Here is a 15,441-nt window from a genome sequence, read left to right as displayed (position 1 = left end):
TTAATCATTCTTCATTATTTGAGTCCTAATCCTACTTAGAATTAAAATAATTTGATTAGTATATCCAATACAGCATTGATATTGGCAAGAATTTTGATATTTATGAAGCCAGTGCCTTTGAAAGACAAGGAGTTTTAGTATGAAAAGGACTCTTGTGAATAGAGAAAACTTTATAAATTAGAGTTTGGTTATTATGTAGATATCTTATATATATATATATATATATATATATAGTTGAAAAAAAAATTATTTAGGGTAATTTTGAGTTTCTCTCCAAGATGAGAGAAAAAATATATTTTTTATAAAAATTATTGTTGTCAAACTATTTTAATCTTATATTAACTGACTTGATATGTTTATTTAATTATTATTATGTGAGATTTATTTTGGTTCTGTAAGTATTCTCTCCCCAAGCTAAATGATATCAGAAGTGGAATGATTTGGTAATGAGAGATTCAACAAAAATAAAATAACAAATATTAAAAAATAAAAATTTTAAGTATATTCTCTTTAAGAGCTTTTGTAATGGGAGGTTCAACAAACATAAATAATGAATATAAGCCTTAAGTGTATTCTCTTTAGTCGGTATAAGAGCTCATGAAACACTCACAAAGAGAAATTATTGAGATTGATAAATATTTCAGTATTATTCGAACTAATGTTTCAGATGACAATAAATCTTTGAAAAAAAATCTAAAAATTAAAATTTTATTATTCAATTAATACCTATGTTTCTTTAAGTTTCGATACGAAGAAAGATTCCTAAGAATACTTTTTGTGCCCGTGAATTTCTCCTTCCTGAGGGTATAAAAAATGATAAATTTAATTTAAGATTTATATGAGATATTATAAAAGAGATTTGTATGTGAGTTAGTTAAGAATATTTGTTTGTCTATATATATTTATATGTATATAAACAGAAAATATATAGAACGTAATACATATTTAAAATAATAAAAAAAAGACATGCAAATTATTTTCACTCTTTATATATGATTAATTAATTATGTTAATAAAATAAAAATAATAATATTCATTTTTAATCTTCTTAGTATAATTATTCGTATTTGACTTAAATTGTTAATTAATTAGATTAAAACTTGCTCCAGAAGCAGCATTAGCGTCAACGTTACGAACAGAGCTTCTACTCTATCACTAACTATTTAACGTTACACACGTGTCTCGATTGGTCTTTTCATGTGGGGTCTATGAATCTCTCCGCAAACGGGGCCGGTACAATAATGAGTGAGAATGTGGCATGTGCTACAGCACTCACATTTTCGCTCCTCGATGTCAAAAAGACGACCGAGTTAAAAGGGGATGGCTCGAAAAGGAGACGAAGAAGAAGAAGAAGAAGAAGAAGGAGAGGGAGAGAGAGAATGTGGGAATCGATATGCTTGATGCTGATGGCGACGGCGGGGAACAACATCGGCAAGGTTCTACAGAAGAAGGGTACCGTGATCCTCCCTCGCCTCTCCTTCAAGCTCAAGGTTCTAATCCTCCTCCGCAATCCCTAGTCGATTTAGATTCTTCACGCTATATTATTCCCGTTATGCCGCGATATCGAGAGCAATCGGTTAGGAAATGTCTCCGTTTCTTTATCTGGCTGGAAAAAACTATTTAAGATTTTCATTTCGTGTGGCGGTCATCGAAATGTTTTCTTCTTTTTCTTTTTCTCATCCCGTAGGTGGTAGCAGATGCAGCTAAGGATTGTCTTCGATCATGTTCATTTATGAATGAATTACATTTTTTAGTAAAATGTGAGATGTAATTAAGTATGGTCTAAATTGCTCTTATTGACTTGTAGGTGATCAGAGCGTATGTTTTGAACAAATTGTGGATTATAGGCTTTCTTATGGATATATGTGGCGCTGTCTTGATGCTGAGGGCATTGTCTCAAGCTCCAGTGAGTCACACTATATTGTCGAATTTCTTGATATAATGAATAAAACCTTTTTCATATGCTGTCTGATTCTTATATGTCGTGCCATTATGCATTTTTTAATTGAACCGGTTCCTTCAGTCTGCTTGTATACATTGAAATGCAAGTGAATGAGCACCTAGATTTTGAAAAATCAGCACGACAGCACCTAAATATATTGACTATAGAGGACGCTCATACAAGAGAGAGGCTATTTTCAGATTGAGTAGTTTGGCCTTTAGCTGCTTCTCACATACCATTCTTTGGTTATTTTGTTCGAGAAATACATAATTCTTACTTAAATATATTGATTACAGGTAGTCACTTAGATTAGCGTCCTAGTGTAGGCCCCACAATCTGCCACATCCGTTGTGCATATTATTCATCGTGTACTATTCATTTGATTTCTTAAAGCAACTGGAGTCTCCTAATACTAATCCCACCATGCTTTGTTGCTTCTTTTATCTACCTTTGCTAGTTTAAGTCTAACATGCTTTATTTGCATTACCATGTGATGAAACTAATGTTTATTTAATTTTCTTGATTTGGTATCTTTTTAGAAACGCTATTTATTTTTATTGTTCTTATATGAAATTTATTAGTTCTTCACTCTCATGTAAACTGATTTGTGACTTATATTAATTGGTTTGCTTGCATGAAAACATTGGATTCACACACACACACATATATAAATTTCTTTAGGACTTGCCTGTTGATTTAAGAGGCATATAATGAAGCATAGATTGCAAGATGTTGGATTTTTTCTACTTTATCTGTACAAAAATACTTGATACAATCATCTAAAGACATAAAAGATACTTATATTTCTTATATTCATTTTTGCAGGTTTCAGTAATACAACCAGTTTCTGGTTGTGGACTTGCTATACTTTGTGTCTTCTCTCATTTCTATCTCAAGGAAGTGATGAATGCTCTTGATTGGGTGGGGATTGCATTGGCTGGGGCTGGAACAATAGGTAATGTAAGTTTATAAGAATCTCCCTATTGATTAGTTATTATCCTACAACAACAATGACAAGAATTCGTAGGTTGGTTTTATTCTAACTTTTCATAGATAGATTTAATATGAGCTTGTTGTGATTCCATTTTTTTTCCTTCTAAGATTTGAAGAGCAAATGAAGCGAACCAAATAGAAACTCGGCAAACATTAAGAATAATTCATACACATAAGTTTTAATTTTAAAGGATCAGTGCTTTTCGTAATATGCTTTTTACAGATCACAATGGCGGTAAAAGTTCCATGTAACTGACCCAAATAGTTGGGACTTATGGCTTTGTTGTTGTTGTCCTTTTCGTAATCTTTGTCTTGTGTATAGGTTGTGTATAGGCTGCTATAGTACATATGTTATAGCTCCCAAACTCAGTACATATCGTTCACCAACACCTCAATGAGTGAAATTTAGTACATGGTTGGTAAAAATGAATTTTGCTGAAGAAAATTTGAAGGCATTACATTTATTATCTTCTAGGTTTAAGGTGGTTAAGGTGCTTCATTCGCTAACTAAATCAAAACTCATATTCTATGATGAGGGGTAATGAGCTCTGAAAGATGCCACGCTTGTTCTATCATGGAGAACAGTGGAGCTTTCGTGTTGCAGGGCATCTAATTAAGTTAATCTCCAAATCGTTAAAGTTAAAAATGGTGAAATCTAAATTAGTACCATTGTCAAAGTGGGCTGGAATGGAAGAAAAAAAATTAGACTAAATTTGGGAATGGTTAAGCTGACCCACCACCATAGCATTAAGACACCAAGATTAGTTGGTTTAGTTGAGGTTATATAGGGTCATAAATCAGTTGACAAGATTAACCTGAGTAATAAATATATCAGATCGGATTTAGGTAATTGGTCCGATTGAACTAAATTTACACCATAATCAGATTAAACATTAAGTATGTCCTTTTTGGACTAGCATGTCAATTGTATTATGTTCGAGCCTTAAGCTGGTCCAATTAGATCATTACTATGTTGATCATACAATAATATCATGTTTGGGTCAGTAAGTAGGTCAAATTATGTTGAAAATGGGTTAATCATGTCATAACTTGATTCAGTCTTACCTGTTCATAAAGTAGGTTACTTGGTTCTTTGAATTGGGCTGGTTGGTTTAGGCTTAATTTCTTGACATGATTGTTAAATGGATTGGGTCTGGCTTGGGAGTTATGTTCTAATGAGTTTTGCTTGAGAGTTATGTTCTGATGTATGCATGCCAACCCAACACACAGTTGCTACAATCTAGCCCATCAACACCCTTAATTTAGATCATGTGATACAAATGGCATTTTGCTGTAAGAGGATATTGTTAATGATCACAAAGAAATTCTTGATATGAATGTAATTGCTAATTGCTGTTTAACAAGGATATGGTACACATGAGGTAGTTTTTCTTTTTGGTACATTCTTTTCTGTAGGTAACTGTTCCTTGGACTTCTCCCTTGCATTGCTGTCCTATTCTTTAATTTGTTAACATGAAAATCAATGTTGGTTCATTAAGTTAATGATGTCAGAGTTTGTAAAGTTCACACACCCTTTCTGGACGTTACTTTTCATCGTCCGATTTTGTTTCAGTGTGTTGAGTGCTGACTTGTTGTTATTGTTTTTCTGCTTTACTTGTGTTTTACATTGCAAATCATCATCCTTTCCTCCATATTGAGTTTTCTTGCATGTAATTTAAATTTTTATTTACTTCTTGTGGCTGTTTATGTTTGCTCTTAATACTGTTAGAACTACCTTGTAGCAGTATATGCAACCTAAGGAACTTCAAGTGGGTTCTCTGCTTTTCTAGTTGATATTGACAGATTCAGGGCCTTTTGACATAGATGAGTGCACTGGTACTGTTAAGTATGTTTGCTTCAAGTCAGTTAAAAGACAACAAACTACGTGATGCAATGCAATAACATCATTGGTCTGTTCGTCACCACTAATTTGAACATGGTATAATTTTTTTTAAACTTTCGACTACTGCAGATTGACAACTCTAAGTATCATTTCTAATTTTTTTAAAAAAACTAACTGTGGGGATTGGGATTTTGCCTTGTTTTACATCATTGCTGATGAACTTAATCTATTAAAACTAAAGTAATTGGGGCTTATGTTGCTGTGTGATTTATTTACTTGAAGCCTGTAGTTAAAATAGCAAATAATATTTGTTAATAGTTTCCGAGACCTGAATGCATACAATTTATTATAATTTCCATATTATTTATGTACTTTTATTTGCAATAAGTCATGTGTTTTGTCTGTTTTGATTCATGATTCACATAATTTTCAGAGCCCTTTGTTTGCCAGCTGTGCTTCATGTATTGTAATGTTCGGAGCCTTTAGTAGACGACCAGGTACCAAAAGATGATTTCAGTGTGAGTTGTTTTATACAATGTTTTTGGTTTGTATTGTTGTTGCAGGAGTTGGCATTGGAGGGGATAAGCAAAATGGTTCGACAGTCTCTCTTTTCCACTTACCTTTGCTGGGCATCTCAGTTGCCTTGTTGTTTGTAGGTATCATGCTCTATTATGCATCATTGGTCTTGCATTACTAAAAGTTATCCATGTTCTTTCTTAAATTATCTTGTTTGTTTAGAGTCTGGTGATATTGGTGATACTGCTCTTACTACCAAGTGTTTGTTGGTTCAATTGGGTGTTATTTTCTGATGTTTATGACTTCAGCAATTACATGTTTTCTCACACTGGCATTCTTTGCAGCCTTGATTTGGCACTCTTATTTATTAAATATGAAACACAATATTGGCTGTGGAATTTTAGACAAGTGGCAGTTCGATGGTGTCTACACCAAGATACATTCTTGCCCTTTTCTACTTATCTGAAGATGGTTCCGTAACTTTTTCTTGACATATATTTAGAAAGTATATCTTGTACGCCTTTCGCTTTACAGCATGGTTTCGATAAGTGCTTGTTCACTTCATATCCTTTATGTAGCATCATGGTGGCTTAGGCTTGGCAAGAAGAGGTGAAAAGAGTTCACAATTTTTGTAGTCATATTTTGGTGAAAGTTTTATGATAGATATATGGTCTCATGCTATACATATCTATATCACGATAGCTATGTGTGTCATTGGCACACTATTATAGATAAAGTGAGAAAGTTCATAGATTGCTTTTCCTTTTTGTTTGTTAGGTCTGATCCATTAGTTAATCTACCTGCTGATGCTTCAGTATGATCTGCTACAAGGAGTGAATTAAACAATAATGTAGTGCTTTTGTTGTCATGGGTAGCTTCTAAATATCGGACTATATTTTTAATAAACTCTTGATGAGCTTCACATGCCAATTCAGGCTCTTCTGAACACATGGCTTCGCATCTACAAGAGTCGAAGGCAGGAGCAGGAGCTGGTATAATTCTCATTTTGCTATTAAAGTAATTGCTGTATTTCTTTTCTTTTTTTTCTTCCTTTTCCATTTGTCTTTGGATGTTCACTATGTCTGATGTCATAATTATAAATGCAGATGCATTCTGAAGTAATTGAGGAAATTATATATGGCTTGGAATCGGGCATTTTATTTGGGTGATTTTCTCTTGTCCTTTGGTATCCTGCTATTTTTTTAACATTGATTCTCCCTCTTTTTGCATTTTTTTTTCTTTTTTTCTTACATGAATACGATATGTAGACAGTTTTGCTGTAAAGAAAAAGAGAACTATTGCTTGTTGTTACGAAATTTGCAATATCCATGGCTGGGAACCTTATGTATTGGCCATCCTCTAATAAAATTTGCAATTTTGCTTTAGAAAGTATTGGTTGACCTTTACATCTCAGAACCTTTTTTCACGTGTTCTTGAGTACTGTTTTCTTAATATGTTTTTGAGTATGTTGTTCTACAAAGAAGTTCCATAAATTCCAGTTCAACTTATAAAGTAATGATTTAATCTACATATCCATCCAATTATCCAACTGGTAATTAATAAGTTTTTCTATCTTTAATGTCAACCCTGATATTTTGTGCGAAAAGTTTGTATATAGAGTGGATAAACAGTTTTTTTAGCTTAGCTTTAAGAGAGAAATTAGCAAAGACTAATACAATGACTAAAATTCACAGGATGGCATCAGTAATATCAAAGATGGGTTTTATGTTTTCAGAGGAGGGCTTCTCAAAGATCATGGTACCAATATGCATTTCCATTAGCATCTGCTGTAGCGCTTCTGGGTTTGTTTATCAGGTGGTTACAAAATTAGATCCCCTCTTGGGGCAATAATTCATTTGTTTGTTCTAAATGCTTTCAGCTATGACAATTTGTTCAATTCTTGAGTTGTTTATACTTTATATCAGTTTGTTCCACTTTGAACCCCTTCCTATCGTGTTAGGTTGAAAAGGTTCCATGTTGGTAGTTATATAGACATCAGGACCGGAGATGAGTACAAGCGCCGGTTGACAAGAATCAACCCATGAACTGTATTTTTCTTTCATCTATAGCCTTGTGAGGTTCTTGTACGAAGAAAATACATAGAACCCAAAGCAGTCTCAGGCCAGTTCATATACGATGAAGAAATTATTGTTTGCTCAGTTGATGCGAATGTAAGTAAAATTAATTATAAACTTGAGCTATGGAGGCAAGCCTTAGAAACTAAAGGTTTTAGATATAGTAGTACTAAAACTGAATATATAAAATGCAATCTCAGTGATTTTAGAAATAGACAAGAGAATATAGTTAAGTTAGATGGACAAGAATTCCCCTTAAGTAAAAGCTTTATGTTTTTTGGATCAATTATTCAACAAGATGGAGAGAGCGATAGTTAAAATGCCGAAGGTTGTCAGGAGTCTTGTGTGGTCATCGAATATATTTGAGATCAAAAGAAAGATTTTATAAGACAGTTGTGAGACCAATAATACTTTATGGATTTGAGATTGGGCAGTTAAGAAACAACATATACAAAATGTTTGTGCTGCTAAGATGAGAATGTTGAAATGGATGTGTGGAGTTATTAGGAATGATAGGAAAAAAAATAATTTTATTCGTGAACAACTAGGTATCACTTCGATAGAGGATAAAATTAGATAAAATCATTTAAGCTAATATGAGTATGTACTTAGGAGATCTCCAGATGCGGTAGTAATATTAATGTTAATTTTAATAGAAACTAAACATATGACTTTTTATAGATCTTAATGTTAGTGGTTAATGATTAATGTTAGTGGTACGATAAAAGATAGTGGAAGACCTAAAAAAACTTTAATAGAAACTATAAATAAAGATTTAGTAATCTAAACTAAACATATGACTTTTTACATATCTCAATAGCGATAAAAAAATCTATGTAATTGACCCCAAATAGTTGGGACTTACGGCTTTGTTGTTGTTGTTATATATATTATCATTCTTTAAGTAGGAAAAATTAGTTGCTTGATATATTTCAATGTCTAGCTTGGCATTTTCTTGCAACCGGCGATAATAAGGATGTGGGTCAAAGTCGTGTCTTCAAAGTTAATGACTCAATAGATCCCTGATGTCAATGTGTCCTTTCTTTTGGGTACCTTGTATATGTTTTGCACACTTCTAAAAGAAGATACACAATCGATTTCTTAATTTGCATGTTATCCATTTGGCATAGTGTAAATCAACTAACATCATCTGTAAAATGAAACCTCTCTTTATAGTTTCATTGGGTCATCATCTAATATATATGGATATGGATTTTGACAGACCCAAGGCCTGAAACATGGAAGGGCTATTGTGGTATCCACATGTGCGGCTGTGGCATCAATTATTACTGGTGTTCTGGCTGGTATGTTTGCTCTGGGTGAACATATGCCTTCTTCTCCCGTTGCTCGAGTGGCTCTTTCACTTGGATGGTAACGCCCACTAATTTTAGGCAGCTTATCTTTTTCATGTTGTTTCTTGAATGACATTCTCAGTCTTATTTTTCTGTTGGAGGCTCTGGGTCTGAACATATGTTATCCACCTTGGACCTGAGCTCTCATTTATTATTAGCTGTTTCCATTGACAGTAAACCTGACATAACTCTGTAGAGTGCAGGTTCAGATGCAAAATTGTGCTATTCATTCCTCATATTTGTTATGCTAGAATCACATATGGAACTTCAGTTAGGTTGGCATTACTAACGATTCATCTCGGTCACGTTCTGATTTCGCTTGACGCTGCAGTGTTATGATGCCAACCTCTGCAGTGTGCAGAGTTTGGCATCTGAATCTGCATACTGCAACACACTGCACCGTGATGTACCTTTGGAGACCTATCCCCAAGCTTGATTTTGTATGAAGATCATGTAAATTGTGACCTGCATTTTGCTTATTGCAAATTCTTTTTGGGTTTAATGTCCATATTGTAGTTTGTGTTAGTATGTTTTCGGAATGATATAAACATGTTAAGATCTTGTTTTACTGTAAGAATATGATAATCGGGCTGCCTGATGCATGATGCTGAGTGGGCTTCTGAATTGTTTGCAGGATCTTTATCACTCTCGGGGTTATTCTTCTGGTGAGTTCAGCTCGATTGATGGCCCTGCTACCTAGGCCGTTGCGACGACATCTGAGAAGAAGCAACCTTGAGAATCACACTCTAAGGAGATCTGGTTCCTTGCGTATCAAGGATCCTAGCCCAAGTGCAGTAATTCATGCATCGACGCTGCATCATCTGATAACATCTCCATCAAAAGAGAAAGCCTAGTGAAGTCATTAAACAAATAAGAAGTACATGTTGACCTTTTCTTTTATTTCTTGGACAACGGTCAGCTTGCTTTTAGACCCTGCGCTAACCTTGTCATCTTCCCTCCAATTCCCTATCGAGGGAAGTGAAGTCTTCTGGGCTTGCTTGTTTACCAGATCACGTGGTATATGTATAATTATTTTGTTGCTATCATATCCAATTTCTGTCTGTTCTTATTTTATAATGATCTTGTATATGCCATTTATGAGTCGCCTGCGAACACTCTAAAAACCAGAGTCACGGAAGCTGGATGCATTCTCGCGTGATCCTGTGTCTGAAAAGGTAACTTGTTTTAATTGTTGGCATTAATTTGATCAATATGAACAGAGCTTTAATCTCCACTTGTCCCTGTTCCGTAACATGTGTACAGAGATTTTAACGATGGATTGAAGCATCGCAGTATATGTTGCTTCCACTTCTTATCGGTGCGTAATGCAACGTCTCATATTATTGTTGTTATTATTTTGATAGTGAGTTGGATGGATAAGATGGGAAGATGTGGAGGGGTTCGGTCCTACTCGAACTGGAAGCGAACTAGCGAGAGAGAGAGAGAGAGAGAGAGAGAGAGAGAGAGAGATGCTATTCGATATATATCGTCTTTCTTTGGCACTTTCGGTCGGTTGGTGGGTGTTGATAGACATTATCTGCCCCAAGTCGATTTCCCATTCAGTAAGACTTCTTGATCGAGCTTTCATTTTATTCTTTTTGTTTGTTGCTAGGGTCGGTTGTTCAAGTGGTGAGGATCTCCTGCTACTACTGATTGCCTTCGCTGGATGTGAGAAGCAATTTTCGTGTCTACTTGTGTGGGGAGATTATCTTGGTAATCTCGTCTTTTCTTGCTTACATATCGATAAGATTTTAGAGTTTTATCATAAAAGAAAATAGATGATCATTTGGAGGGGATCAGCCTTCTAGTATTTGTCAAAATTTGAAATAATATTTCATAGATAGATGAAAAGAAATAGATACATCCATATTTATATTGTTTCACCGTTGAATCCATAGATACATCCATATTTATATAGTTTCACCATTGAATCCATCAGTACTTAGATTTTTAATAAATAAATAAATCTTAAATAATTTTTTATTCGATTGAATTAGATAAACTTAATAAAATATTATTCAAAACTCAAAAAATAAAAATGATCCTATATATATATCCTCTTGATTATAAAATGTTTTAGGTTTAGAAAATTCTTGACTTTGTTTACTTCACTACTTAGATTGTTTTTGGTTCTGAGATACTTTTGCATTTAATATTGGAACGTTGATAGATGGGAAAAGCTCCTGCAAACTAAACTTCATAGGCCGAATTTACTATGTTATTGTAGCAGACAAGGATTAAGTTGTTCCCTGGAGGGTACACAGAATTTGACATTGGTGAAAGGAACTAATAAAAATAATGGACACAACAGTAAGAATTTGCTATAGGTAAAAGGATGGTAGATCGATTGCATACATGCATATCAAAAGAGATGGCACGAACATTTAGCTTACAATGCCACATCAATCGAATTTAGATATAGTTATATGCACAATACTCCTCTGTATTAATCAATTGCAACCTATGTAGTTAGAACCATGATATGATCCATAATTCTCCTACGGAAGTTTTCAGTATAGAGATAAAATGCCATGATCTACTCATCATCTCTGCTGGCTGGTTCATATACATGATCTTAATGTGCATGCATGTCTTGCTAGTTCATCTACATGATTTTAATGTATATGCATCTTCTCCATACACTCAATACTTTTCATAAAAAAAATTAAACCCATATTTCTTTCATGCTTGTATTTTTTTCCCATTTGAGAAAAAAGAAATGAATAATTTTATTATACCAAAACATGCTTGGATGTAAATTCACTTTCTATACATAATAAATCTAACCATGTTTTTGAGTGTACTTACTACTGCTGTAGTGAGCCTTTCTGATGGCTTTAGTCCATGCTATTTTATTCCTGTCTACTATTTGCACCAGTATTTTCTTTTACACTGGGGTGACTGCAGGAGCCACGATTGCTGATGGGGGGATGCAGCAGCATTCGGAGTGCTGGTACACTGCAGAACAATCAACAAGCTGACATGTTCTGTGCTCGATTGGGCCAAATCTTATCATCTTTCATGGCAGAGGAGTTGTCTGGACGCCAACAGAGATCCAGAAATAAGAAGAATTGTACAGATGAATCAGCCTCTGTGCACGCACCTCAAAGCGGATGAAGGCAGGCAGCGATGTGTCGTCGTCGTCGCCACTGAGACGGACTTTTGTACTTGGCAGCCGTGAGCTGTCCTTTGGCTTGTTGCGATTGGCAGATCCATGGCGTCAAGGTTTGCTCCCATGTTAACTCTCTCTCCTTCAAGCACTAAATAAATCTGATGCATCACGACGCAAAACTCAAAAATGAATTGCTAGTGGTCACTTGGCTACTTAAGCTTAGCTTGCTCATTGGTTTCAGAATTGTGTAATGTTCATCTCAGGAACATCAGGACTTCTTCATCCATCTGAAATCTTTGTGTGCAGATCATCCTACCTTAATGTATGATCTTCCCTGCAGTAAAGTGGAAGACCTCTGGTATGGCCACATCTTCATTGATGCTATTTTATGTCTGTTTGTTTATGCTTATGCAGCCTATTTATCATAGTCAATATGCCTCTTGCTTTTCAAGAATTCTCTATGATATCTTAATGCATAAGAAGGACCAAATGATGCATGATAGATTTTGTGTCAAGCCTCCAATCCATGCTCATGCACAAAATGTGCAGATTGAAATGGATTTGATGCTATGCCAGACATGATGCAATTAGACAATATAGATAGATTCACAATTATGAGCACCGATACTTTTATTGGAAAGTCAAAGTGAGAGCAGTTCTTCAGTGAACAGCTCTTACAGCCAGAGGCTTCTCAGGCACAAACTGTCAAGCAAAGAATCACATGAATCAGTTCTTCAGGGTGAGCTTGGAGCCTTGGAGTAACCTAGATGGGAAATCTCCCAGTTCTGTCGTGGAGCAACTTCTTTGTGCAAAGGAGTATATAGCTGCAATCCAAGTGAATGAACAAGATCAAATTTTGCCCAATCTTAGAGCCATAAACAATCAAATGCTAAAAGAACTCAAACAAACTGCTGTTCATTTCTTCTATTTAGGATCATGTTCATTGTGGCATGGGCTTTCACATGTTCTAGGCAGCTTTATGTAGCTAGATACAAAAAATAAGGTTGAGAAAAGAAATGGACAGTTGACCTCCATTTTTGTAAGCAATTCATCTGCAGTTGAAGCAGAAAGCACTATATGTCTACAAGCTGGCTTTATAAAGCCTTCTTGCACGCCATTATCAAATAGTTCCAGCAAGGAGTTGTAATAGCCATCAACATTTAATAGGCCAACCTGCACAGACAGACAAAATCCTCACCATTACTCTTGTGGAAAATCAATAGCATTCCTTGCAAAAGATGTACACTCACTGGTTTATCATGAATTCCAAGTTGTGACCATGTTGTCATCTCCATCACCTCCTCCATTGTTCCATACCCTCCTACAATGTCTGGGAACTTTAAGAGCATGGTAGCACAAGGCAATAGGAGCATCATACATGCATAAAGAAACTTGAGCAAAGATTTTATTGGTCATATACCATACCGGGAAGCGCAATAAATGCATCAGCTTGTTGAGCCATTAAAGCTTTTCGCTCATGCATGTCTGAAACAATTTTTACTTGCCCCACAGTCTCTCCAGATATCTGGAAACACAGAAAGAGAAATTGTTGTGCTCCTTATTCTAAACAGTGAATAATCCATAGATGATCAAAGTCTTTATTTTCCTCCATACTGCTGCTATATTGGAAATATCTAACATGCATATTCTCTTCATGTTTAATTGTTAGAGATGGAAGGTCAAACCAATCAAGTGCCACCAAATTGCCCACAGAATCTTATAGATGGACATTGAAGTTTTTGCCCATCCATATGAAGGCTTATAGCAGAATTATACATATGAAGGCTTAGAGAAACTTATCCATGGCTGAGAGTCTGAGACCCCTCCTGGCTTCTGAACACTCCAAATTACATGCAAATCCACATACCATTATTGGTTTTACACATAATCTTGCCTCTGATTGCTATCACATTAATCTATGAAATTTATATACTCTGAAAGACTTGGGTATATCCAATTTAGGAGCTACAAAAACCCACAAGACATCTGAAACAAACAAGAAAAATAGAGAGGGGGGAAAAGGCTATTTGATAAGACATACCTCAAGGGGCATGAGAGCTTGAGGAATAACCCTGCATGTGTTCACAAGTAAATTGAAAGCATGAGCAGAGTATGATAAACCATGCAGAGACTGTAGAGCAACCAGAAACATAAAAGCTTACCCAAGAACATGGCAACCTCCATCATAAACTGCCCGTGAAATCAGACCCATCAATCCCACACTCCCACCACCATAAACTAAATCGATCCTTCTCCTCACCTGCAACACATAAAACAAGCTATAATCGATCTACAACAACAACAACAGATCCAAAGATCCTATTCTCATGAAACCAATAGAAAAAAAGACAATCGACTCTCTTTGTTCCAATCCCTCCAAGATCGAGTTTTGAAGCGATACAAGTTCCGAAAAGCTTGTATCTCAGATGCAACAGAGGAGGAGAAGGCTCAGCGAGAAGGAAGAAGAGGTATCGGCTATAGTGGAAGACCAACGCCGACGACCGCCGGACCTTTAACGAAGACAAGCCCTCAAAATTCGATTTCTTTGACGGCAAGGACCACCGAGGGCATACCAGTTCGCGACCCAGATCAAGAGCTGCATCGCTGAAGACTGTTCGGTTGCCAGAGTTGCTGCCGCAGAAGACGCAAATCCGCTTGAACTTGCTCCGGGTCTCGTCGCCCATCTCTGCCCTCCAATCTCACGGCGCGACCGAGAAGAACATAAGATGGGTATATATAGGGAGAAGGAGAGCGAATCAAGGCTCTACAGTCGCCGTCCTCCTTTGAACCAACCGGCATCAAGGATCGTCTGCGGCTCTCTGGTTTGTAGCCCAAAGCACCATCGAGAGGCCCAACAACTCTAACCCTTCTCCCATTTACCTCTCTGTTTTTACTCATCCTTCCTCTCTCTCTCTCGGAGCGCAGGAAAACAGGACAAATTTCGGAAGGAAACACCACCAAAAATACGAAAGCTTTCCCATTTATCCATCAACAAAGCTCTCTCGTGGATGTGCGCAATGGACAATCCTCCGAGTTCGATCGGTGCCGGCCGTCCATTAGATATATGTAGATATATATCAATTGGTGTGCACCGCAGGGTCTTTACAGATCGATTTCCTGCATGGGACGAGTTCAATGATATGAAGAACAGACGGATAAACATCAAGATTGTTCTCGTGATTCTGATTCTAGGCGAAAATAAAAGGCACATCTTTTCTTCTTGCTGTGAAAAATCTATCACATTTGAGGGGGAAAACTACGAGTCATATCATATTTTCTTGGGGGTTATGGAAGAGAGTAACAAGGTCAACTGGTGGCCGTGGCCACAACTATGCGTGTAGCCACCAACGAAATCCATATTATACTTGGGCTACCTAATCCTATGTGCTTAGTACTGTCAAAAGAACAACTCATGACATGATTTGAGCCTATTTAAAACAGCATGAGGCAGATCTTGGTTGTCAGCAACTCATGGTGGACAGAGATGAGAGGCAAAAGAGATGATTTAGCAAAGCATGCTTGTTGCGCATGCCCAAATACTTCAGAGAGAGAGAGAGAGAGAGGATTGGTGTTGCAGATGCAGGGTGATGTTAATTAATACCAGTGGA

General features: G+C 36.1%; 2 protein-coding genes across 5 annotated transcripts; one reads left to right on the top strand and one right to left on the bottom strand.

The window, feature by feature from the left end:
• Nucleotides 1-1,293: 1,293 nt before the first annotated feature.
• Nucleotides 1,294-14,656, top strand: LOC108952380 (probable magnesium transporter NIPA9). 3 transcript variants are annotated; one of them, XR_010495290.1, is made up of 16 exons: nucleotides 1,294-1,490; nucleotides 1,808-1,906; nucleotides 2,768-2,902; nucleotides 5,212-5,275; nucleotides 5,342-5,430; nucleotides 6,230-6,286; nucleotides 6,401-6,459; nucleotides 6,989-7,109; nucleotides 8,592-8,740; nucleotides 9,356-9,738; nucleotides 9,824-9,896; nucleotides 9,985-10,039; nucleotides 10,334-10,434; nucleotides 11,629-11,946; nucleotides 12,097-12,191; nucleotides 13,503-14,656. XR_010495290.1 is itself a non-coding variant. In XM_065144717.1 (10 exons), exons 1-10 carry the CDS (start codon nucleotides 1,380-1,382, stop codon nucleotides 9,573-9,575), a joined length of 1,104 nt encoding a protein of 367 aa, XP_065000789.1. In that variant the 5' UTR covers nucleotides 1,294-1,379; the 3' UTR covers nucleotides 9,576-9,782. The 3 variants fall into 3 exon arrangements, 1 of the variants encoding a protein (XP_065000789.1); XR_010495291.1 differs by lacking the exon at nucleotides 5,212-5,275 and having other exon boundaries at nucleotides 1,296-1,490; nucleotides 2,768-2,897; nucleotides 13,503-14,411; XM_065144717.1 differs by lacking the exons at nucleotides 9,824-9,896; nucleotides 9,985-10,039; nucleotides 10,334-10,434; ... (1 more) ...; nucleotides 12,097-12,191; nucleotides 13,503-14,656 and having other exon boundaries at nucleotides 9,356-9,782.
• Nucleotides 12,437-14,543, bottom strand: LOC135634322 (cytokinin riboside 5'-monophosphate phosphoribohydrolase LOG8-like). Of its 2 annotated transcripts, none has more exons than XM_065144718.1 (7): nucleotides 14,407-14,543; nucleotides 13,996-14,093; nucleotides 13,875-13,905; nucleotides 13,259-13,358; nucleotides 13,084-13,163; nucleotides 12,863-13,006; nucleotides 12,437-12,657 (listed from the first exon to the last, which is right to left on the bottom strand). In XM_065144718.1, exons 1-7 carry the CDS (start codon nucleotides 14,515-14,517, stop codon nucleotides 12,568-12,570), a joined length of 654 nt encoding a protein of 217 aa, XP_065000790.1. In that variant the 5' UTR covers nucleotides 14,518-14,543; the 3' UTR covers nucleotides 12,437-12,567. The 2 variants fall into 2 exon arrangements, with proteins under 2 accessions (XP_065000790.1, XP_065000791.1); XM_065144719.1 differs by having other exon boundaries at nucleotides 13,084-13,154.
• Nucleotides 14,657-15,441: the final 785 nt, after the last annotated feature.

This window comes from Musa acuminata, chromosome BXJ3-3 (assembly GCF_036884655.1).
Source record: "Musa acuminata AAA Group cultivar baxijiao chromosome BXJ3-3, Cavendish_Baxijiao_AAA, whole genome shotgun sequence".
Lineage (NCBI taxonomy): Eukaryota > Viridiplantae > Streptophyta > Magnoliopsida > Zingiberales > Musaceae > Musa > Musa acuminata.
This window is presented reverse-complemented; position numbering and strand designations above follow the sequence as displayed.